The following is a 24,544-nucleotide window of genomic DNA, read 5'->3' as shown; positions in this document are numbered from 1 at the left end:
TACTTGCCTGGGCCTCACACTACTTTGTCCTCATTTCCCTCACAGGCACACAGAACTTTGAATTACTTAATATCACCTTGAATAGTCATTACTTGTTTATGTTCTTTTTCCCTTAGACAGAAGAACTCTTCTAGGCAGGGACCATATTATTATTATTATCATTATTTTTGTAACATCACATACTTGGGAACATATTATTTTTATCTCAGTATTAGTATTATTTTATCTCAGTATTTTTAAACTTTTCATTTTGAGATAATTGTAGATTCATACGTAGTTCTAAGAAATAATACGACAGATCCCATGTGCCCTTTACCCAGTTTCCCCCAACGGTAACATCTTGAAAAACTTTAGTACAGTAATACAACCATAAAATTGACACTGAAACAACCCACTGATCTTATTCAGATTTTTCCAGTTTTTCATGTACTCATTTGTGTATGTGTATGCATGTGTAGTTAAGAACAACTTTTAACTATTTAAGCTTTTTTTGGGGGGGGGTGGGCTGGCCAGTACAGAGATTCAAGCCCTTGACCTTGGTGTTATAACATCGTCCTCTAACCAACTGAGTTACCTGGCCATCCTTACTATTTAAATTTTAACAATGGCTTATTTAGCTCCTACTATGTTCCAGACAGCTGAATTGTGGAAATATGAGGTAAGACAAAGTCCCTAAGTGGAGGTCACAATCTCAGCGTTCGGAGTAGATGTTTTGAATGTAATGAAGTAAAGGCAGTTAATCGAGTTACTCAAGGTGCTGTGGGAAGCCAGAAGCACCTAGTCCACTTTGTTTGGTGTTGTGGTGAGGGAATGCGGAGGACGTCCGGAAAGGCCTGTGTTACACAATGCTGAACCTAACGTTATTTTCCCTGGAGTCTCATGCAAATCCTCACATTCCCGAAGGTTCTGTTATTTTTATGTTCATTGGCAGGTGAAACTTTCAAGGCTCAGAGCCCTTACGTGCCTCGCACAGGGTCACGCAGTTAGGAAGTGACCTGAGTGAAGACAGCTTTAGTTCTCTGACTCCAATACCTGTGCTCTCCCCCGCAATGGCGGTACACGGGGCACATGTTTGCCACGTATGCCTTATCCCTATCTGGAATTTTGCCTGCAACCCTCTTCCTATTTTCTTCGCTGCCTTGCACGGCAGACTTCCCACGTGGCAACTCAGGGGAGTACCGATGGAGCGCGCAACAGCAAACACTCGAGAGCACCGCCGACCCGCAGCAGCCCGCCACGCGGTGATCACTTCCCTGCACCGTGCGCGGCTGCACGGGCGCATGCGCACGCCGGGACGGCGGTTATACCCGGGATTCCCTACTCCGCACGCGCCAGGGGCGGGGCCGGAAGTCGCACTTCGCCTCCCGGTTGCTAAGAGACGAGGCTTTCAGAAACCCTACGGAGGTTCTCTAGCTGCTTTTCCTCCCTTTCTTCGGTTCAGCGTTTCCAAATCCGGTAACCATGTCGTACCCCGAAGCTGAGAGCTTGCGAAGCACTTTTTCCTCTTACATGGCGGAGGGCGAGCGGCTGTATCTATGCGGAGAATTCTCTAAAGCCGCCCAGAGCTTCAGCAACGTGAGTCGCGCTCTGAACTTGCCCATCACCCATCACCACTTTCTATTACCTGTAACACTGAGGTCCCGATGATGCCTGGAGGACCTATTGTTTCTATTATTCACTGGTTCCTGATGGATACACCTCTGGCATAGATAAGCCCCTGGCTTGGTCATTTTCTACCAATTCCCACTTGCATTCTCCATTCTCCGCATTAATAGTGACGTTTTCCTTTACTTTTACTTAAACGTTTTGTGATTAATTGTCTTCCTTCCGCAGAGCAGCCTTAATTTCCCATCATTGGCCGGGAAATTGGTTGGGAGGTTGCGTGTAGAAGACGCGAAGTCTCTACACACTTGCTCATAGAAGGTGGTCAGTCAATAACTAACATCATTATAGTAACCTTTGTGTAAATGATACCACCCCACCCTAAGGAGATGGGGTGCCCTTTTAGGATATCAGGCACACTGCTAAGCACGGTACAAGCCTGAGGGAGGTACTGTTGTTACTCCATTTTATAGATGAGGAAATTGATACAGAAATTGAGCAACATGCCCAAGGTCACTAAACTAGCAAGTGGCAGAGGAAGGATTCAAAGCCACGCACTTAACGCCAGTGCTGAGGTGCTAACCATCATACCATACACTGGCACAAGTAAACCATTAGATGTTCTTATGACAATTTCTTTTGCTACAGATAGCTCACTTATTGCAAATGGAGTGGTAGGATTGCCCTCTAACCAGTCCCAAGACTCCCCCTAAAGTCAAGCTTCTGAACTGCTACCCATAGTCTTTAGTCCCTTTCAATCACCAACTACACCCTAAAACCGGAAATGATGACCAGGTGGATGAACAATTGAGTTTAGGAACCCTGCCCCCACTCATTCTCCTCCTGCTGGACCAAGTCCCATCCTGGAGAAGCCCAGGCAGAGAGAAAAGAACACCCAAAGAGAAAGTAGCCCTGGATGAAGTGGTCTCTTTCCAGGAAAGACAGTAGCTACTTTCTCTTCTTAGAAAAGTAGGAAGGTCTTAGAAAGGGGTGAGTATGTCTGATGCCTCAGGAAGGACAGTAGTCCACAAACTACAGCGATGGTCTCAAACAGAAGAAGGAAGAGAGGACATGGGGAGTTGAGGGTATCACCCATCCCCACTTTAGAAACTGAAACTGAAAATCAGTTTCAGTTTTCCTGATATTTTCATCTTAATCTCCTGAAAGAGTGATTAGTTCTCAATTAGCTACATAAAAAGAGAAGGCTAGTAGAGTGGATAACTCAAGCTACAGATTGTCCTAAAATCCATTTTGTTTGCCTTCAGAATGCTTAGCATTTGATTTTTATTTTGAGAGTGTCGTGCAGCCATTTCAGGTTTGTGGTTGAATTTGGTGTGCACAAAACATCCTCATGTTCTATCACCTGAGTGGACTTGGGGGATCTCAGGCATTGCAGAAAGTTTGTATATGCTTAGTGGCATATTCTCACATCTCAACTAGTGGCTTCTGCAGTAGCTGTGATTCAGCTTTGTTCAAGAGGAGCAACGTGCTCATCATCAATCAAGTTGACTGAGGAAAGATCTGCGTTGAACTGCTCTTGGTCTGATAAGATCCAGATGCCTGTTTGATGGCGTCAAGAATCCCCCTGCAACGCTGCAGGAGCAGGAGGGTTTGGGCTGCCCTTTCCAGTCGAGCTTCTGCCTTGCTCTTCATGGCGCCTGTCAACCTGAGTGGTTCCTTTCTCAGGCTCTTCAGCTTCAGAATGCAGACAAGAACGGCCTGGTTGCCCGCTCCAAGTGCTTCCTGAAGATGGGAGAGTTGGAGAAATCCCTGAATGATGCTGAGGCTTCACTTCAGAGTGACCCAACTTTCTGCAAGGTGACTGCGTGGGCGGGAGGACTCAGTCGTGCTTTCACCACTGCCATTGCCTGCAGCAGCCTCTGGTTATAAGTAGTTGAAGAACCAGCCAGACTGCCTAGAGTCTGATGTCATTTTCTTCTTGTAGGTCACTTGTCTAATTCCCTGCACCCTGTATCCCAGTCTTGATCCTCATCCCAGGACCCTTTTGTTCTCATGCCTGAGTCCTGTAAGGCCTTCTTTTCCACCTTGATTTGTCTTCCTGTCATTCCAGGGGATTTTACAAAAGGCTGAGACACTGTATACCATGGGAGACTTTGAATTTGCTTTGGTGTTCTATCATCGAGGCTACAAGCTGCGGTCAGATCGGGAATTCAAAGTTGGAATTCAGAAAGCCCAGGAAGCCATCAACAACTCAGTGGGAAGTGAGTGACCAGAGGGCCTCTGCTCTTATCTAGGAAGGCTTTAGAAGTCCTTAGGTTTAGAGAAAGGCCTGCGGGACAGTGGTGAGCAACCACCACCAGGCCTACAGGGAGTCCCGTGCTTGGACGTGGCTCCTGATTTTGTTGAGGATTAGAAACTGTTCACTGGGAGGACCAGTCCCTGATCCACTGTACCGAGCACTGCAGTGTCTGGTTTTCCTCAAAGCCGGATGCGAAGAGCTGTTTCAGAGTAGGCCTGTCTTTAGCCTGTTGTCATAGGATAGAACAGGGTCCTAAGCCCAGCTTTCCCTAATCCCTGGTTTCCTCCCTCACCACATGTCACAGGTGGCGGGGGTGGAGGAAGGTGAATGAGAACTTGTCACTGTGTGAAGCAGAGCATGGAAATGGCACGGCAAAGAGCCCCCCCACCCCATGGCCAGGGCCTCCTTTTGTTTGGAAATCTGGCTGCCAAGGTCTTGGACTGAAAGGGGCTGTCTAGCTCCCAGCAGAGTGTTATACCAAGCAGCCTGCAACATTTGCCTGCTAGGCTGGCTCAGGGTCAGGGCCAGCTTTGCCACAGCCTCCATTATTCTCCTGCCAAAGGCAGCCATTTCTACATAAAAATATATGATAGGTTGTGCCCAGGGGCCTGGCCACCCTGAACTCCAGCTTCTGTCCTTGCAGGTCCTTCTTCAATTAAGCTGGAGAACACAGGGGACCTCTCCTTCTTGAGCAAGCAGGCTGAGGTAAGGGCCCTGGTTCTGAGGCCATGTCCCTGGTTCTGAGGCCATGTGTGCCTGAGAAGCACAGGTCTTAGTGGCCCTCTTACCTGGGAACATGGGATACTGCCCCAGCTCCAGAGGGGTTTCAGAAGTCTAATTGTTGTCTGACCAGGAATACTCCATGGTTTTCGGCGCATAAAGAGGTCCTGGAGGAGGAGGAATCTGGGATCACAGACTCCAGGGCTATGGCTGAGTACTCTGTGCTCCTTTCTGAGGCTCTGTTGGGTGTTGCTCCATTTTCCCAGAGTATGAAAGCCCAGCAGAAGCCTCATCCCATGAAATACCTCCCACACCACACCAAGAGGGAGTCCAAGCGGAAGGGCTCACTCAAGAGTGAGAAGACTGTCCGCCAGCTCCTGGGGGAGCTCTACGTGGACAAGGAGTATCTGGAGAAGCTCCTGTTGGATGAAGGTTTTGGACACTTTGTTGGCAATGGGGACTTGGGGGAAAGGAAATCTGGGTGGATGCTTAATGCATGACCTACAGGCAGATCCTGTCATATAAATTAGTCACTATGTACCTATGGACAGGTTTTACTAGAATTCTTATTTTACAGATGAGGAAACTGAGGGGCAGACCTGAGGAAACTAAGGTCACACATAGGTAGGCAATAACATGGCTCCTGTTTCAATCCAGGATGTTCGAATTCAAAGCCACTGCTCTTTTAAGCATGATGATACCGTGGGAGGGAACGACAGAGATTTGGGCTCCTTTACCACTGTAGTCCCTGAAGGGGCATCCCCTGGGCCTTCAGTCTGTGCAATGGGCAAAGGAATGCAGCAGACAGGTGCTTTAATCTGAGGATATTAGTACTAGAATGTTCTTAAAGATCATCTGCTCCAGTCCCTCCTTTCATAGGTAAGGCAATAGAGACTGTGAATGAAGAGTAGCTTGTCCAAGGTGATAAGCAAGTTAATGGTGGAGTCAACACTAGTACCCAGTCCTCCTCCTCTAGTCCAGTGCTCTGTCCACCACACTATGCTGCCAGTGACAGGACATAGGACAGAGGCTTGGAATGAATGATTCACATAAATTTGGGGGTGGGAGTGTTGCCATTAGCTGATAAGCCTGAAGAGTTACTCTTGAATCAAATGCCTTTTCTGCAGAACTGTCTTCCCAAGGTCATCTACAAGGTCCACTGCAGGGATGGCTTCACTGCTGGCACATCTCCTGAGTAACAGGCCTGAATGCCTCTGGTTCTCCAGAGGACCTGCTGTTGGGGGAAAGGGTGGCCTGAATGTTACCCCAAGTGGCCTTGCAGCTTTGCTACCAACTCTAACCTCTGGCCAGGCAGTGGCAGGACTTGGGCACACCCCTCCAGCTCCCAGCATGCACTGGCCCACTTGGCACCTGGGGAGTCACTTGGTACTGGAAACCTGGGCCAGGGCATGCATTTAGGCTCAGTCTTCTCCGAGGACACAGCTTGCAATGGGAGAGCCCCGAGGACTGGAGGCTTCTCAGCTATCCTTCTGCTAGCTCCTCACATCTGGGCAGAGCCACTCTGCCACCACATGCTTTCACTTTCTTCACTGTTTCCACAACTCCAGACAGGGCTTCTCTCAGAGGGTCCCCACAGCAGGATCCCAGAGCCAAGAGGAGGCGACTCACTTAGATGCCTGTTCTCATTGGCACCTCCTCACGCTTATTCCCCACAGACCTGATGAAAGGCACCATCAAGGATGGCTTGACTGTGGAGGACCTCATCATGACGGGCATCAATTACCTGGACACCCGCAGCAACTTCTGGAGACAGCAGAAGCCAATCTACGCCAGGGAGCGGGACCGGAAGCTGATGCAAGAGAAATGGCTGCGGGACCGCAAACGCCGTCCTTCACAGACAGCCCATTACATCCTCAAGAGCCTCGAGGACATTGACATGTGTGGGTGGTAATGGTCTCCAGGGGCGAAGCAGATGGCTTTGGTCCCTTGCCGGGTGGGGAGGGGCAATATAGTAGCCTGATTTTCTGTCCTCACTGACCTGTGGGTGGTATTTGGGGGGAGAGGAGTTGCCCCGTCTGCCAGGAGTGGACTGCCCTCACCGCCACACCACCTCTTTGCCTTCCCAGTGTTGACCAGTGGCAGTGCTGAAGGGAGTCTTCAGAAAGCTGAGAAAGTGCTGAAGAAGGTACTGGAATGGCACGAAGAAGAAGTACCCAACAAGGATGAACTGGTTGGAAACTTATACAGCTGCATAGGGAATGCCCAGATTGAGCTGGGACAGATGGCAGCAGCTTTGCATAGCCACAGAAAGGACCTGGAGATCGCCAAAGAATAGTGAGTGCCCTGAGGCGGGCTGAGGCCCGTGGACCTACAGAGGAGTGAGGCCTGGGGCTATGTCTCGGCCTTTGCCAGGGCTGCTGGTGGCTTAGGTCCTATTTTCTGCCCTTCATGCCTGAGGTAGATTCCCCTGGAGGTAGGAACCACCTTCCTAGGACTGAGGGTAGGGGGCAAACCTAGACAGTTAGCTTTTTTGCCACAAAGAGGAGGATAGTGGCTCAAAATTCCAAAAAGCTCCCAATGGTCTGGTTCTTAGGGATATTTTTATTCTTACATCATTTCAACAAGCATGCATCAAGCCCTGTACATGCCAGATGCTGCTAGCATTGGGAACACAGCAGTGACCGTATATAAGGATCATTTCCCTGCAGATGTCAAACAAAAAGTGACAAAGTTAATTAATTGCAATTGTGGTAAGTGCCATGAAGGAAAAGTCCAGGATCCAGTGCTGTGAGAAATATATTCTAGGAGGACTTGACTGGGTGTTGGGGAATACACATGGCTTGTGGGAAGGCCCCAAGGCAGGAGGAAGCTTAAGGTTGGAGAGCTCCGAGTATTGCCAGGGGAAGGGAGCCAAGAGGAGGCTGGACGAAGTGGGCAGGGGTCGGATCCAGCAGGGCCTCATAAGCTAACCAAGAGCATGGGCTCTGGAGTCGGGCGGACCTGGACTTGGGAACTTGTATCTCCCAACTGTGGGACCATAGGTGGGTCACTCAGCTCTCTCAGCCTCAGTGTTTCTTTTCTTCCTTTGCCAAATGGGCACAACAGTAGCACCTACCCTGTAGGGTGGATGGGAGGATGAAATGCAAAAGTACTTGTCAAGAACTGAGGACAGTGCCTGGTATCCATTCAAATAGTAATATCAACTCTCCCAGAAATGAACTCTTCTTAAGATGTCATGGCTTCTGCAGGGATCATCACTTTCTGGGCATCCTGCTTCTAACCTTTAGAGTCATTCTTGTCTTCCTCCTGCGCATCTGCTCACCCCACAGTTCTGAGCCTCTTTTGGTCTCCCAGTGCCCCAATTCCACTCCCAACCCCCTGGCCCCCGGCTGCCCACTGCTGCTCTCCCTGCCTCTGCTGTCTTTCTCCAGCCCCTCCCGCAAATCTCCTCCAAAGACACGTGGCTTTTTCTATCAAGTCTCCTTCCCCTGCTGACAAATAGGCCTTGGCCCCTCATTGGCTACAGGTTAAAAGCCAAACTCCTCTTGGCACTCTGACCCTGTCAAAACCCACTTCAGCACTGCACTGCTCTAACAGTCTTCCTTCGGGGTCAAACTTTCCTGAACATTCCTGCCTCCTGTCCTCTCCTCTCCACTGATCAAAGCCCCAAAAGCTGTCCGTTCCTGGTTCATTACTCACCTGCCTCCACTGTGCTGAGCAGGAGTGTTACATATTGGCCATTTCAGAAGTGGGATAAAAAAAAAAACGTGCAGGGCCAGCCTGTGGCTCACTTGGGAGAGCGTGGTGCTGATAACACCAAGTCAAGGGTTAAGATCCCCTTACCGGTCATCTTTAAAGAAAAAAAAAAAAAAAAATTAAAATAAAACCAACAAAAACCTGCTTTAAAGACAGACCTGTCTTTGATTCCTGGCTCTGCCACTTTGAAGCTGTGTGGATTTGATTAAGTTGTTCATTTCCTCAGCTTCCTCATCTCTAATGAAGTCACAGTAGTACCAACCCACAGGGATTGTGAGGATTAAATAAGATTTGTATGTACAGTACCTTGGATCCAACCATCTCCCATGCACTAATGACTTAAAAATCTTTGTTTCTCACCAGACCTCTCTCCCGAGCCCCAGACCTGCATGTCCAACTGATTCCAAGTCATTTCCATCCGGATGTCCCACAGGAATCCCGAACTTAACATGGCCAAATCAGAGTCCCTTCTCTTCCTCCCAAACTTCTTGCTCCAGAGTTCCCTGTCCCTCAAGATGGCACTGTTGCCCACTCAGTTCCAAGCCAGAAAGCCAGGAGACTGCCCAGACACCTGCCGCCCTTCACTGTTCATACTCAGCCCTGGTCACGTCCTGTCCCTGCCTTCTGTTTCCCTCCCACAGCTCAGTCCAGACCCTGCTCACTTCTTGCCTGTTTCCTCTGCCCTGGGCTTCCTGCAGCTCAGCTGGCCCTTCTGGGAAAAACAAATCCAGTGGTTAGGGTGAGGTTCCAGCGCCCTGCCCTGCTCGACGCAGGCTGCCCTCCCTGACTTGACTCACCCTGGCCTCTCCCGACCAGGCTTCCTTCAGGGCCCTGCGCCTCTTGTCCCTGGCCAGTACAGTGCTCGCGCATCTTCTCAGGCCGGGTAGAGGCTGGCCGGCTTTGTGCTCTGCCCCTGCTAGTCTCTTGGCATGACTGTCTTGCCTTTCCCCAGCGCCTGCTTTATCAAGCTGCCTCCTACCCATTCTTCAGCATTTAAACCATGTCCTGCTTCAGGAAAGCCCTCTCCACAGGTATCTTGTCTGCCCTGTTAGACTTTGGACTTTGGAAGGGGCTGTCTTCTGTTTCCAGCACCTGCCACATAATGGGCGTGTAATGAATGTGTGCTAAGGAACTGAATAAGTCAACAGAAGGTGTTCCTTGAAAATATTAGTTCCCTTTAACATGCACAAATGGCCCGCACCTGACCGCACCAGTCAGCCTTCCTTATGAGTTCTGTGGGCCCATGCACTCCCTTGTTCTAATCTGCTACTGGCTGATTAGCCATTTATTTGTCCAGGTAGCATCGTCGGTGCCCCCAGCCCTCGTTTATTCCTCCAAATATCCATAGATGATTTGATTGCATGCTTTCTCGTTGCTACTGTTATTTCTTATGGCATATGATTATTATGAATAAATTAACATGGTACAGCTTATTCATTCATCACACCAGAACAGAGCACCCACTCTTAGCAGGGAGACCGACCTTAGAGGTGCTGAGAACAGCAGGTGCGGAGCATGGCAAGGGGGTCCAAGGAGAGATGCGGGGGGGGGATCCAGGGGGCCTCACAGAGGACAGGAGGGTCAGCAAGGTGGACAAGGGGGAGGGAGAAGGGCACCCTAGGCAGAGAGGCGTGGCAGAGATGGAGGCTTGGGGAACTGCAGGTGGTATGGCAAGGCTGGGGGCCAGGACCCATGGGGAGTGGGAGGACCAGATGCCATGCTGAGGAGACCCAACCTGCAGGTACTGAGGCTGATGAAGGAGTTTGTTTTTACCCAAGTACTACAGTGTTGTGCTTGATTCAAAACTCTGGTACTCAGGGCAAAATGTGAAAGTCTCCCCGCCCCTACTATTCACTTCCCTGGGATCTTGTTGGAATGTGTCCTTCTGGCCACTTTCAGTGTGTTTACCTACAGCCCAGTGTACATATACACATACATAGGATCTTAAAAACACAAGCGATTCATTTCTATGTTTTTTTTAAAAGACTGTGTCATGGAAAGGGTCTCATTCTTTGAATGGCTTCAGAGAGGTGCTTCACCATGCACAGTGATGTGTTTACTTCCTGCGGGCGGGTGGACACTTAGGTTGTCCCGCACCTGCCACTGCAAACGTGCTGCAGTGAAGCTTCACGGGTATCTCTGAGTATTTCTGTGGGAGACCATGAAGGGCTTAGGCAGAGGAACTGCTTGGTCAGATTTGCGTTTTAGAAGGGCAGGCCTGGCAACTGTGGGGAGCACAAATCAGAGGGGAGATTCATGGAAGACATGTAAGGGAGGGGTCAGGTAGGGTGAGGGTGAAACGGGAGCCCAGAGGAAGTGGAGAAACTTGCCTGGGAAGGGAAGGAGGGAGAGGAGGTGCCAGTTGGAGAGGATCTGGGGTTGGGGGAGGAGGTTATTGTTTCATTCGTTGAGAGGGAGGTATTTTGAACAGAGTGATCAGAACTTGCTTACGGTAATGGTAAAGAACCCACCTGGGGGGTGCCATTGTCTTTTTCTTTATGGAAAAGCCTTAATTTTTTCCTGATGACATGTGAGTACTATAAAAAAAATTGTATGGATAAAATGAAAATTTCCCTCATAATCTTATTTTTCTCTTGGTAATCATTAATAATTAGACCTACATTCTCTACTTCTTTTAAAAATGCTCACGTGTGTGTGTGTGTGTGTGTGTGTGTGTGTGTGTGTGTGTGTGTGTGTGTGGCTTAAAAAACCCTCATTGGCTGGCTGGTTAGCTCACTTGTTTAGAGTGTGGTGCTAACACCCAGGTCAAGGGTTCGATCCCCACACTGGCCAGCTGTCAAAACAACAGCAGCAGCAACAAAAAACACCCCAGATTTATCCTCTTACAGTTCTGAAAGTTAGAAGTCTGAAATCAGTTTCACTGGGCCAAAATCAAGGTGTTGGGAGGGCTGCAGTCCCTCCAGAGGCTCTAGGGCACAATCTCTTGTCTTTTCCATCTTCTAGAGCTGCATGAATTGCACTACTGATCCATTTCTCCATCTTCAAAGCCAAGAGCATAGCATCTTCTTCAGGCCCACATATATTTTTTAACACAATTGGAACAATATACATAATATACTCTCCTGTAATCTGACTTTTTAACTTAATTTATCATGGACTTTTTTTCATACAGAAAAATTGCCATTGCTGGGGCACTGATAACATTTAGTTTGTTTCCAGTGTTTATTATTATAAACAACACTTTAACGAGTATTCTTGTCACACGACACACGAGGTAAATTCCTAAGAGAATTGAAGGATCAAAGGGACATCTTTGCAAGCTCTTGACTGATTACCCTCCAGAAAGGTCCTAATAATGTCCATTCTCAGCCCCAGGGCATCATAGAGCTTGTGTGCCACAGCTTTGCCAGCCTGGGCATCGTCCCTGCAACTGGAACACTGAGCCCCTGAGGCCAGGCCCCTGTCTTTGCCTTTTTTTCTATCTCCATGGTGCCTAGAACAGCCAGTTTCTAGTGAATGTCTTGTTTTGCTTCTTTCCCACAGTGACCTTCCTGATGCAAAATCAAGAGCCCTCGACAACATTGGCAGGGTTTTTGCTAGAGTTGGGAAATTGCAGCAAGCCATTGACACGTGAGTGACCAATTCCCTTCCCCATGCTGGGCTGGGACTTCCTACCCTCATGCTGGAATCCCAGCCTGGGGCCAGGATGCCAGGCAAAGATGCATCAGATGACCTGGATTCAGCTTCGTGTTCTGCCAGGCAACCTCTGGCAAGCCACTTTTTAAATTCTGGGACTCATCAGTTAAACTAGTTAGTAGAATCAGCAATTTCTCAAAATTTCTCAGTGATAAAAATCACCTGGGGTACTTGTTAGATATATAAATTACTGGGCCTCTCCCCTGGAAATCCCGATTCTACAGGTCTGAGCTGGAGCTCAGGAATCCATTTTTAAGAACACTCCAGGTGATTCTTACCTTCGGTTAAGTTCAGGAACTGGTGGACCAGTTGACTCTGAGACCTCTTCTGAGGCTGTTCTGTGACTCTGTGCAGTCATGTGGGGTCACTGGGAACAGGGTTGAGCTCTCCAGATGGCCCAACTGCCAGACCTTTGATGTTCTTGCCCTGCAGTTGGTTATTTGCTCAGTGGGATGGGCTCAGCCCCAGAGAAACTCTGGGGAGGCCCATACCTGGAGGCCAGCCCACCCTGGGAGAGCCAGATCCTTGGGCTCGCTTGCCTGTCATGGAGAGAAATTGTCCTTCAGGTCAACATCATTTGACTGAAACATTTGTTCACCAGCAGCCTTCTGCTGCACGTAATTTGATTTCCTAAATGGCCCTCAGCGTCTATGTACTGAAAGACAGAGGAGTATCAGGGCTAGCCGGTTATCTCATTGGTTAGAGCACAGCCTTGTAACACCAAGATCAAGGGTTCAGATTCCTATACTGGCCAGCCACCAAAAAAAAAAAAGAGGAGCATCAAAGTTCACCCACCAATTAATATCTTTTTGTAATAAACTGTTTTATAATAAATATGTGCTGGGGCCGGCCCATGGCTGACTTGGGAGAGTGTGGTGCTGATAACACCAAGGCCACGGGTTTGGATCCCATATAGGGACGGCCAGTTAGCTCACTTGGGAGAGTGTGGTGCTGACAACACCAAGGCCACGGGTTCGGATCCCCTTACTGGTCATCTTTTAATAAAAATAAATGAATGAATAAATATGTGCTTATTGTTAAAATATTAATTTGGAAAATACAGAAAAGTAGAAAAACATTATTCAGTCACGTTACCCACAGACAAGTACAAATTCTAATCCTACTCTTATTGGTACTTTTATTGGTACTTTGTTTTTTCATTCCAGTCTTATTCTTTTTTCTGTGTTGATTTTCTCTCATTATACTTAATATTTTTTCAACTTAGTGTAGTGCTAAAATACTTAATATTCTTAAACATTATTTTTATGTTATTTCTTTTTAAAAATTTTTTAACATTTGTGGGGTACAGTGTATTATTATTTCAAATCCTATTTTTTAAGCCTTATTTTCTACTGTTATATCAAATTCAGTTCCATAGATGTTATCAAAATAGCTTTGGTAGTTTTACAGTATACTAGTGCTTATTTACTCCACCCTGGACTGGTACTCGGGGAGCAAGTTTTAGTCTGCCACCCAGCAGGAAGCCTTGGCCTCCTGTGGCCGAGTGCAGGGTTTGAGGGGAAGAAGCTGCCCCTGGTTCTTCATGTCCCCAGGTGGGAAGAGAAGATCCCTCTGGCAAAAACCACCCTGGAGAAGACCTGGCTCTTCCATGAGATTGGCCGCTGCTACTTGGAGCTGGACCAGCCCTGGCAGGCCCAGAATTATGGCGAGAAGTCCCAGCAATGTGCAGAGGAGGAAGGGGACATTGAGTGGCAACTGAATGCCAGTGTTCTTGTGGCTCAGGCACAAGGTATGGGCTCAGATACGACCACCCTACCTTTCCCAGCCTTCAGGCCCAGCTGCAGCTCCAGGGCTGGGAATCCTGTGGGCTGAGCTTACCATCCCAGTGTTTCTCTGCCCAGATTAATTTTTAATCAGCACATGGTTAGTGCCTCTTTAAGCAAAGCCTGGTTAGGGCTTGCAGCACCCTGAGAGCTGCCCCTGCCATTGAGGAGCTCAGCTGCAGACTAGCTCAGTGTCATGTTGTCCTCGAAACAGTGCCCATGTCTTGAACCACTTCCTCTTGCCTTGGTTCTTTCTACACAAGCATTCTTGTATTGTCCTCATTTTAGAGATGGAGAAACTGAGGCACTGAGAGGTTCAGTAGATTGCCCCAAGTCCCATGAGGGAAACATTTAGAGTGATGGAAGTGTTCTAAAACTGGATTGTGGTGGCCATTGTACAGCTCTATAAATTTTCTAAAAATTATTGAACTATATCCTTACAAACATGAATTTTATAATATGCAAATTGCATCTCAATGAAGTTGTTTTAAAAAAAAAAACAGCAATGGGCAGGGTATGGGGAGGAATAGATGAAACAAGATTGACAATATATTCAGTGTTGCAACACCAAGGTCAAGGGTTCGGGTCCCCATACCAGCCAGCTGCCAAGAAAAAAAAAAAAAGATTGGCAATATATCAATGATGGTTGAAGCTGCATGATAAGTAATGGGGCTTCATTATATTCTTCCTTCACCTTTTGTGTATATTTGAAATATTTCGTAATACAGAGTTAAAAAAAATGGCCCCAGGTCACATGGCTAGTAAGTGATGGAGCTGGGACTGGAACCCAGTTCTGTCTGATTCCAGAGGTCAGGCTCTTAATTCCTCTGCTAAACTGCCCCTGCCCCAGGTATGCAGCTCACCCCCAGCAAGGGAGGAAATGTGACTGGTGCTATAATCAGGGCATAATCATTTATTCATTTGTTCATAGTACAAATACGTGGCACCTTCTACCAAGTTGGGTATATAGTAGGGAGCAAAACTGACAACTATTTCCTGCCCTCATGTCTGAGGAAGTAACTTTTAAGCAGAAACTTTAAGGATGAGAAGGCACCAGCTCTTCCAAGAGCTGAGGGCAGAGCTTTCCAGTCAAAGAAACAGCATGTAAGAAGGTGGCAAGGAGTTTTGGCTTAAGAAGCTGAAGGAAAACAGGAGTGTCAGTGAGCTCATGAGAGCCAGGACCATGTGGAGGGAGGAGGCTGATGAGAGGCCAGGTCTGCAGGACTTCATGGGCCTAGGTACAACTTACAGATTCTTTTCTAAAAGCCTAGAGATAAACCACCAAAACTTAAACTGGGGAAGACATGATCACTGTGGTTCTTTCTGGATCCCTTTCCTGTTCTTGGAGGGCATCCTACAGGCTGAAAGAGTGACATGCTTTAGCCCTCAGGGTTGACATCTGGAGTCAATTCCTGAGGACTTATTAGAGCCTTAGGGCCCTTGGAGAACCAAAGTACAATCTGTGGGTCTCAGTTTCCCTGCTCTGGAGTTGCAGAAATCAAATGCTGCAGCCTGGGAGCTGCTGGGCAGATTCTACAGGCAGCACAGCTTAGTGGGCAGAGCTTGGGCTCGGCAGCCAGAACAGCTCCTGGCTCAGGGACCTTGGGCAAGTGTCATTCTGTGCCTCAGTTTCATCATCTGTAACAGAATAATCATGGGATGGTTGTGAGAAATAAGGTCATACTTAAGCGCCTAAGCACTTAGAACAGGAACTGGCATATAGTGAGTGCTCCATAACTGTTAATACCTTTCTCCTTGCTCATCTTATTGACTTCCCATAAGTATCTCTAACAGTGATGAGAAATAATTATGGTGCTTGGAAAAGCCTGTTTATGGCTCAACAAAAATATAGGTATAAATGTATGGATTTGTGCATGCAGCACAGGGATAGGAAAACAGCCCCTAGAATTGAGATAACTTTAGATTATGTATTTAGTTAAGATCTAAAAGAATAGCGCTATTTAATGCTTTACTCTCTTGACTAAGCATTATGACTCCTATACAGAGTTCAATGTCAGAATCCCACTAGTCTGTGAATGAACACTGCATCTGGAAAAAAATGTATATTTGAGCTCATTTACTGTGACCCCACATATCTGCAGAATTACATTTGAATCTCCTTTCAAATGTAAGAGCATTTTGAAGTTTGACTTATGAACACAGGCCCTCCTTTCTGCATGGATCCCAAAGCAATACTTGGAAGGGTGTGCTCACTTATAAAAGAAAGCAGTGCTGTGTGAAGCAGTTGTGGTGTGGATTCCTAGATGCTGGCTGGTGAGCACTTTTTTCCTTCCTGCCTGAACTGAAGCTCTTTTGAAAGGCACAAATCAATCAATCAATCTATCAGTTAATCATTTCAGTCCCAGCTCCAGCACTAATTGGCTGGGTGAGCTCAGAGGAGCTGCTTCCTCTCTGGGTTCAGATTGCACCAGAGTGGGAGCTGGACTTGAGAGAGCTGAGGTTCCAGCAGCGGATCCACGGGTCACTTCCAGTCCTCCATGCTTTGTTCAGTCTGTGCAGTGTTTTTTGAGAAATTTGAATGACCATTTAAAAAATATGGATTTCCTCTTCCAGAACAACATGGGGCAAGATGGGGATGTCTCCTCTGCCCTGGAGACACAATGTGTGCATTGGTCCATACCCCAGGTCCCCTCCCCTCACTGACCCCTTTGAACTGCCAGAAGTCCAAGGCTCGGGTTCCCAGATTCTGGTGAGACGGCCCAGGAATGGGTGGAAAGGATGGTGGTGAGCCGCTCAGTGGGTGCCGGAGTGCTCAGGCCGGTCCCAGCTCACACACGCTTCTGCGGGCCCTGGGAGTGGCTTGGTGGCTCCGTCACGTGACACCCAGTGTAACGACCTACCTGTGCTGTGCTTACCCCCTGCTCTCCAGTAAAGCTGAGAGACTTTGAGTCGGCTGTGAGCAACTTTGAGAAGGCCCTGGAGAGAGCAAAGCTTGTCCGTAGCAGCGAGGCGCAGCGGGCCATCATCAGTGTGAGCCCCCCTCACAGGGCCTCGGTGTGGGGGTGGGCTTGGGCCCTCAGCTCCTGCGCAGCCTTTGCAGTTGGCCGTTCCTCAGCTGTCTATTAATTACCCACCAGCTGCGGGACCCATTCTAGGCAGGGAAGTGGTTTTGGAATGTTTGCTGCTGCCATCAATTTGTATGACAACCCAGTGCACATAGTTTTATTTGAAGCAAAAAAACAGAAACAAAAGTTTTACAAAACGTATTTACCTCTACCGTGTACTGTGCACACTGATATTTCCCATTGTATCATATTTTCTTTTATTTAATGCTGGTTAAGACCATCTAAATTGATTTTAGGATTTGCAGTTTGAAAAATACTACCTCCTCTGGAGACAACAAGAAATATACTATGATTTCCTCACCCTCTTGCTTAAACTCTTTCTTGCTTTCTGGGAGTCTCTGGGAGGAAGTTCCTGGCTTTTTCCCGCCGGGCCCGGGAAGGCCTTTGGTAACCTTTCCCCTTTGGGCCTCTCTAGCCATCCTGCTGGTCAGTCCCCACACCACCACCATCACATTGCATTCCACTTTGCCAAGGCCAGCTTCCTGCCTTTCATTAACAGGCATTCTTATGCCTCTTAGCGTATACTGTTATCTCTGCCTGGAATGTTCTAAACTCTCCCCTTCCACCTCCTTCACCTGGCTACTCCCACTCAACCTTTAGGTTTCAGCTTAGATGTTCCTTCTTCCAGGAGGCCTTCTCTGACCCCTAGGTCTGGGTGAGATGCCTGTCTCTGCTGGCTCCCACAGCCCCCATACGTCCCTGTCAAAGTCCAGACCTGTCTGTTGTAATTACGTAGACCTGGACTGCTCAGTGAGGCAGCTGCCAGCCACATGTGGCTATTTAAAGTTAATTAAAAGTAAATTTAAGAAGTAAATGACATGTAAAATTCAATTTCTCAGTCTCACTAGCCACATGTGGCCTATGTACCACATAGAACAGATCTGGAATATTCCCATGGTCATAGAAATTTCTGTTGGATGGTGCTGGCCTAGATTGTGTCAGGAGGCGGAGACCACAGGTGAAGCCGGGGGAAGCTTGGAGGTGCTTCAGCCTCCTCCAGTCCCACTGTCAGAGCCACTCCAGGTCGATGCAGAACCCCAGTAAAGTCAGCATGCCAACTTTGCAGATGCACAGGCAGCTTAAGATGAATCCCCTAACCGTCCCACCTCCTGCTGCCAACCAGACTGCTGTCCCTAAGCCCTTCCCACATTGAAATTCTGGAGCCAACACTGGTATATGGCTGGACCTCAGTAAGCATCTGCTGGGGTGAATTAAATGGGGCCCCTGTCCCTGGCATGCTTTGCCCTGCGGTTGAAAGAGGCCAGATTGTATAACGTGGGCAGCGCAAGGGCCACGGCCTCAGGGACCAGACCGGAGATGCAACCAGCACTGGGGAAAGGGAGCAGGGACCCTAGGTAGTGACACGTAGGATGCTCCCAGTTGGCAGTGGCCTCATGCTGGGCTCTGCAGGACAAGGACAGCAGGGTTTGGCCAGGCCAAGAAGGAGCAAGAGCCCTGAAAATGCGGGAGGCCATGGGCATGAGGGGCCTGTGGCAGGAAGAAAAGAGACCCTAGGCCTGGATCCAAGGGCTGATAGGGTTCACAGACAGTCTGGGCTTGAAGGGCTGTCAACAGCTTGGGGCTGGCCGCTTAGTTTAGTCGGGTAGAGGGCAGTGTTATAACACCAAGGTCAAAGGTTTGGGTCCCCACACCGGCCAACTGCCAAAAAAAAGAAGACAGCAGAGGAGTGACGTGACCCACTTGCTTTTTGAGGAGGCAAGTTCATTGTGTGCCGTTTGTGAGAACCGGGTTGAGACTGACATTATTCATCATGGTGGAGAAGTCGCTCCCAAGAGACGCCAGTAGGTGGCAGTCTGTGCCCTGCTTATCACATTGCTGTCTTTTTCCTTCTGCTGAGGGGAGACAGCTCCCCGTAATGTACATCCTGCCCCTCACTCTGGCCTCCAGAGGAGGAACGGCCACCTTCACTAAAGCCCTGCTACATATGCTCCACGATTCACATCCATGTTCTGTCCCATTTAATCCTCTTCCACAGGATTGCCCTGCAAATATCTGGAGAGAGACAGAGTGGCAGTTCAATTCAGTAAATACTCACTGGGCAGGAGTCAGCTCTAGGCTGCCAAGCCCAAAGGTGTACAACCACGGTCCTGGCCCGCAGGAAGACTGGTCTCAGCGGGAAGAGTAAAACAAAAGCACAAACCCTAGCTCATGACCAGCGTTTTAAGGGACTATTCAGAGTGAGAGAGCCCCAGCTGGGAAGCAGGGCTGGAGGCTCTCCCAGTGAGGAAGTTTTGAGGTCACTTTGAAAGCTGGCAGCGATTGAAGGGTTGAGAGGCAGTGCGCATGGGCCCTCAGTAATTCCCCAGGGGACCAGGTCCCTGACCCCTCATCCTACTGGATTGGCATCTCCAGGCAGAAAGGCTTACAGGGGGCAGACCAGCACCACAAGAGAGCATCCAGGCCCAGGCCACTCAGTAGCACTGCCGAGGGCTGCCACTAGCACCACTGCCAGGAGGAGGCAGAACCTGCCCTCAGGATGCTTGCAGGCTGGCTCCAGGCCCCTGTGCAATGCAAACTGGAGTTGGGGAAACTGCATACACTCTCGTAGCCCCTTCTGAAGGTGGGCCGGCCCCCCAGCCCAGATCCTCGGTGTGTTTCTGAGTCCCTTCCATGGCCTGCCGCCTTGCTGAGTGCTTAGGGGCTTGGATGGTCTTTTTACAGTGACTGAAGCCAAGAGAAGCTTTAGGTAAAGGGACAGAAATCAGTAGACAGACCCAACTCCCAGATACATGCCTAAGCCCTAGAGAAATGAACTTAGACTTACCTGTAGTCATGTCTCTCTCGTACCACTTAATGTGGATAATTCCCAGTCAATCAGTATAAATTAACCTGAGGGCAGAAGTCTCCAGAGGAGCCAGAAGGAAGCTGAGGTTGGCAGGGTCATACCCGAACCCCGTCTTCTGGGACTGGGGCTTGGCTGGGGAAAGGAAAACGTGCAGGTAAATGAGTTGAGTTCACTAGCTCCCTCTATTGTCCACAGGCCTTGGACGATGCCAACAAAGGAATCATTGAAGAGCTGAAGAAAACTAACTACAGGGAGAATCTCAAAGAGAAGAGAGAGAAAGGTGAGTTCCTGGAACGCTGAAGGGAAGAAGGCAACTTAAGCATTCTCCATCTGCTTTCTCTCTTGTCAGTCCTGGCCACACTTTGCAGCTGCTCACTGCCCACCCAGCATTGTGATTTCATGGCCACCAGCAGCCCCAGCCTTCCCTGGGGCAGGAGAGAAGGAGGATTCAGCTCACTTTGGGCTGAGCTTTGAATCCAGGCAGTCTGACCTGAGAGCCCCTCATTTATTTTTTCAATGAATTCATCAAGTATTTGTTGAGCACTTGTCATGGGCCAGGGAAGTGTTGGCTTCTGGGAAGTCAGGGGCTTGTCCCTTGCCCTGGAGGAACCCACCACGTCTGGGCCCTGCAGCAAGCAAGGGCTGCAGTAGAGGTAGAGGTTCATGCTGTGGGCACAGGCAGAGGAGTGCCGGTCATCTCTGGAGGGTGGGGAAGCTTCAAGGAGGAAGAATCGTCACCTCAGCTCCAAAAGATGCCCAGGAGTTTGCCAGGGGAGAGGTGGAAGAGGGAGGGCATTTCCAGCAGGAATAGCAGGGGCAAAGACACAGAGGCAGCATGACAGTAACTGCACTTTTGGGGATCTTACTGTGTGCCAGGCACTGGGATAAGCACCAGGCAGGAATTATCTTGTGTCCTCACCACCCTAGGAGGTAGGTACTATTTGGGGGGCAAGGGAGGCTGAATGAAGTGGGTGACCTGCCTGGGTCACACAGCCGGGTGCGGGGGGGTGGCGCTGTTCTTGGGCCAGCAGTGGGTGGGGCAGATGCCAGGCAGAGGGGCACAGGGCAGACTGAGGGGCAGCAGCTGTCTAACAGCTGGGCTCCAGCTCGTGGGTCTCCAGGGAGCAAAGAGGCCTTTGACCCCTGCCTCCAGGCTCTACTTCCCCTGCAGGGAGGGAGGGAGGGAAGAGGAGGCAGAGGTGGCTGAGAACCCAGGCCCCACCGAGTCAGCAAGGAAGGGCCCAGAGTAGCTGAGATGATAGGAGTAGTAGCCGATCGCCACTCAGGGCTTCCTGTGTGCCACATTTTCCCTAAGGTTTTGTCTGCACCAGCTCCTTTGATTCCTCCCAGAACACTATGAAAGAAGTACAGTCAGTCCTCCCTCAGTGTCCATGGGGGATTGATTCCAACGCTATAAAATCTACAGATACGTAAGTCCCGCAGTCAGCCCTGGGGAACCTGCATATGAAACGTTGGCCCTCTGTAAACATGGGTTCCACAGCCCACGAATACTGTATTTTTGACCCACAGTTGGCGGAAAAAAATCTGTGTGTGTGTGGACCCAGCGCAGTTCAAACCCATGGAGTTCAAGGGCCAACTGTATATCAGCTTGATTTTACAAATGAGGAAACAGAGGGGTTAAAGATCCCCTGGATTTGTCAGGGTTCTCCAGAGAGACAGAAGCAATATGATATGTTATATATGAGCGGATTTATTAGGTGAATTAGCTCATGCAATTGCAAAGAGAAGTCCCACGAAAGGCCATCTGCAAATGGGATGCCGGTAGCATGGCTCGGTCCAAGTCTGAAGGCCTCAAAACTGGGGAAGCTGAAGGTGTTGTTGGTGTAAGTCCTGGAACCCAAAAGCTGAAGAGTCTCAAGCTTTGATGTCCACGGACAGGAGAGGAGAGTGTATTCCAGCTCCAGTGGACAGGGAGAAATTCGCCATTTTTCTGCCTTTTTGTTCTCTCCAGGATCCCAGGGGATTGGATGGTTCCCCCCATACTGAGGGCAGATGTTTCCCACCCAGTCCACTCAGGCTCTCATGCTAATATCTTCTAGAAACACCCTTATGGATATACAAAAAAGATTTTTTTAAAAAAGGGATAGCTTTATCAGGCTTCTCGGCATCCCTTAATCAAATCAAGGTGACACCTAGAACTAACCATCACATCCCCCAAGTAGTTCTCAGTCTTGGTCAGTCTGGCTGTAGGGCCCATGCTTTTATCATGGTTCCATACTGTGTCTGGTGAGGAAGACAGCTTCTGTCTTCCCCCTCCCCTGCCATACCGTCACTCCAGCCATGTTGCAGGGAAGGGGAAAGGGGTTGGGGGGTTGGGGGGACAGAGCCCTGTGCAGACTTTTGGCTGCAGCCGTACAGGCTCCAAGGCTGACATCCTCTCTGGCCCAGGCATGGCAACAGGTTTCTGGGCACCTGAGCATCCAGATGACAGCCCTGTATTATCAAGAGCCTGCCATGTGGTGGCTGGGTCCCCTCAGAGAGGGGCTCTGCCTCTGCCCCCATGTGTCCTTGGAGTGTTCTGTGAAGCCACAGGAGCAACAGATGTGAAAAGTAACAGCAGGGAAATGGCAGATGCTCCAAGCAGCCTCCCCTCCCCTTGGCAGGCCATGTGCCGGGGGACGTATCCTCCCCAAAACACTGAGGCTGGTGGCACTTCCTTCTCAGAACAGCAGGTAAGCAGCATTGTGTACATTTTCACCTCCAAATGGCTGTGAGCCCAAGAGCCTCTGCAGGCGACTTAGAGACCAGCGGCTTCTGGGAAGAGAAAGTAAGGGAGACTCCGGAGGGGGATTGGTGACTTTTCTCTGTGCCTGTTAAAAACGAGGAGCAAGGATCCCTTTTGCTGTAAAACAGCTCTTCAGCTGAACTTCCTGCTAGCAGCCTGCTCACATTTTTACAGGAAATCTCCCAACAAATAATGAATGTGCTTCCCAGGAACAAAGAGAAAGTGGTACAGATCCCCATACTAGCCAGCCACAAAAACAAAAGAAACAAAAACCAAAAAAACCCCAAAGAGAATGGTCGAATTGTTACAGGGCACACTCGGCTCTGGCTGAGGTTCCCTAAAATTCATACAAACTCACAGGTCCAGCTGCCCACCCACTTCAGAAGAAAAAAAGACTCAGAAATCAAATGGTTGGTGTTAGAAAAGCAGATGTATTCAGCTGGAGGAGATGGTAGGCTATCCCATCTCAAGGACCTAGATTCACTGAGGGGTTTTTTAAGTCGGCGGGGGGAAGTTGAGGGAATGGAACGTGGGAAGTAAAAAGCAGGAGAGGAAGAGGGTGTGAGCTATGAGGGTACAAGTGCAAGGTCTATGAGTCAGGTACGAGGTCTTGCCAAGGCCTCGTCTGGTTCTTGTTCTCCACTTCACTGTTATCTCAGGGCCCCACAAGATTTTGACGTGCTCCTGAGTAGAATCAAACTCTTTTGTGTAGTTTCACTTCGCAGAGCTCTACAACTCTACAGTTGACTTGGCTGGTGGCCAAGGTCAGCTTCCAGACATTTAGCATTGATCACTTCTCAAAATTCTACAAACCTCAAAGAAAGAACTGTTAGCTTTGCAAAGTACCGATTAGCTTCTTAGCCTTGTTTTCCCATTTAGCAAACAAGATAAAGTCAGGAGCTGGGAAGAGTGGAGAGAGAGAAAATTATTATCTTTTTTGTCCTTTTTTTTTTTTTTTTTTTTCCCCAAAAAGATGACCAGTAAGGGGATCTTAACCCTTGACTTGGTGTTGTCAGCACCACGCTCTCCCAAGTGAGGTAACCAGCAGTCCCTATATAGGATCCAAACCCGTGGCCTTGGTGTTATCAGCACCGCACTCTCCCGAGCCACAGGCCGGGCCTCTTTTTGTCCTTTTTAACCATTGCCCACCCCCGGCCCAAGCAGTTTTAGGTCCCAATATGGCTTCAATCCTGCTCACTCCAGCAGAATGAGGATGCTAGAGAAAAGAACCCTTTTGTTGTTTCCCAGCACCTATGATATTTTGTGTCATGCAAAGAGAATATGCTCTGGGGTCAGGCTGTCCTGGGTTCAAATTCTGACCTTGCCATTTATTTACTTGCAGTGTGATCATTGTGTCACTCTCAGGTCCCTTGACTGCAAACTCTAATCAGTGACAGTATAAAGTTTCATGATGACCAAATGGCATAATCTACACAGCACCTCACACGATGCTCAGGACAGGACTGGCACTCAGTAAATGACACCTTTCTTTTCTCTTGGAAAGGAGTGCTGTCAACACCAGTTTAAAGAGCTTGCAAAAATAGTCTATCGCAGGGCCTTTCTCTTGCCTGTCTCTCAGAAACAAAGGCCTCCACAGGCCCAGAGATGAACACACTTCATCTTTCTTCCCTCCTTTCTCTTTTCAGAAGAGGCCATCGCTGCAATGAATGAAGATAAAACAATGGCAAAGAAGGAAATGAAAAGAGGGAGCGACGAACCTGAGAAGGTGATGAAGCAGTGGGAAGGAAAGCTCATCGGGAGTGAGAGAGACACAGATGAAGACGAGCCCTTCAGTGGCGGCCTCAGGGCTGCAGCAAGCGGACAGCAGGGAGTGGAGGCAGAAAAAGCCAGAAGAGGTTCAGAAGTTGCTAAGAGCCCGTCAGGAGGATTGGGCACAAGAAGAGCAGGAGGAACAGGCAGGAAACTACCAGACGTGGGCAGAAGAGAATCAAGAGAAATTTACAGGAAGTCTTCTGGAGAATTAGACCCAAGGCTCTTCGGAGAATTAAGCAGAAAGGAATCAAAAGAGAAGGGACTTTCAGAAGTAGGCACAAGAGAGTTGGGAGAACTGGGAAAAACAGAATTGGGAGAAACAGGAGAAATGAAAAAAGAGAAAATGCTGAAGAAATGAGAAAGTAACACGAGTGAAACCATCATTGGGGGGCA

At 48.9% G+C, this 24,544-nt stretch overlaps 1 protein-coding gene across 1 annotated transcript; it reads left to right on the top strand.

Moving 5' to 3' along the window:
* The first annotated feature begins 1,461 nt into the window (after window positions 1-1,461).
* ODAD4 (outer dynein arm docking complex subunit 4) lies at window positions 1,462-24,096 on the top strand. Its single transcript, XM_063112580.1, has 11 exons — window positions 1,462-1,575; window positions 3,289-3,420; window positions 3,674-3,824; window positions 4,506-4,567; window positions 4,849-5,014; window positions 6,259-6,483; window positions 6,670-6,877; window positions 11,804-11,890; window positions 13,510-13,706; window positions 19,828-19,912; window positions 24,025-24,096. The coding sequence occupies exons 1-10, from the start codon at window positions 1,462-1,464 to the stop codon at window positions 19,857-19,859; spliced, it is 1,374 nt and encodes a 457-aa protein (XP_062968650.1). The 3' UTR covers window positions 19,860-19,912; window positions 24,025-24,096.
* The last annotated feature ends 448 nt before the right edge of the window (window positions 24,097-24,544 follow it).

This window comes from Cynocephalus volans, chromosome 10 (assembly GCF_027409185.1).
Source record: "Cynocephalus volans isolate mCynVol1 chromosome 10, mCynVol1.pri, whole genome shotgun sequence".
NCBI lineage: Eukaryota > Metazoa > Chordata > Mammalia > Dermoptera > Cynocephalidae > Cynocephalus > Cynocephalus volans.
Note: the sequence above shows the minus strand (reverse complement) of the source record. Positions and strands in the feature narration are given on the sequence as shown.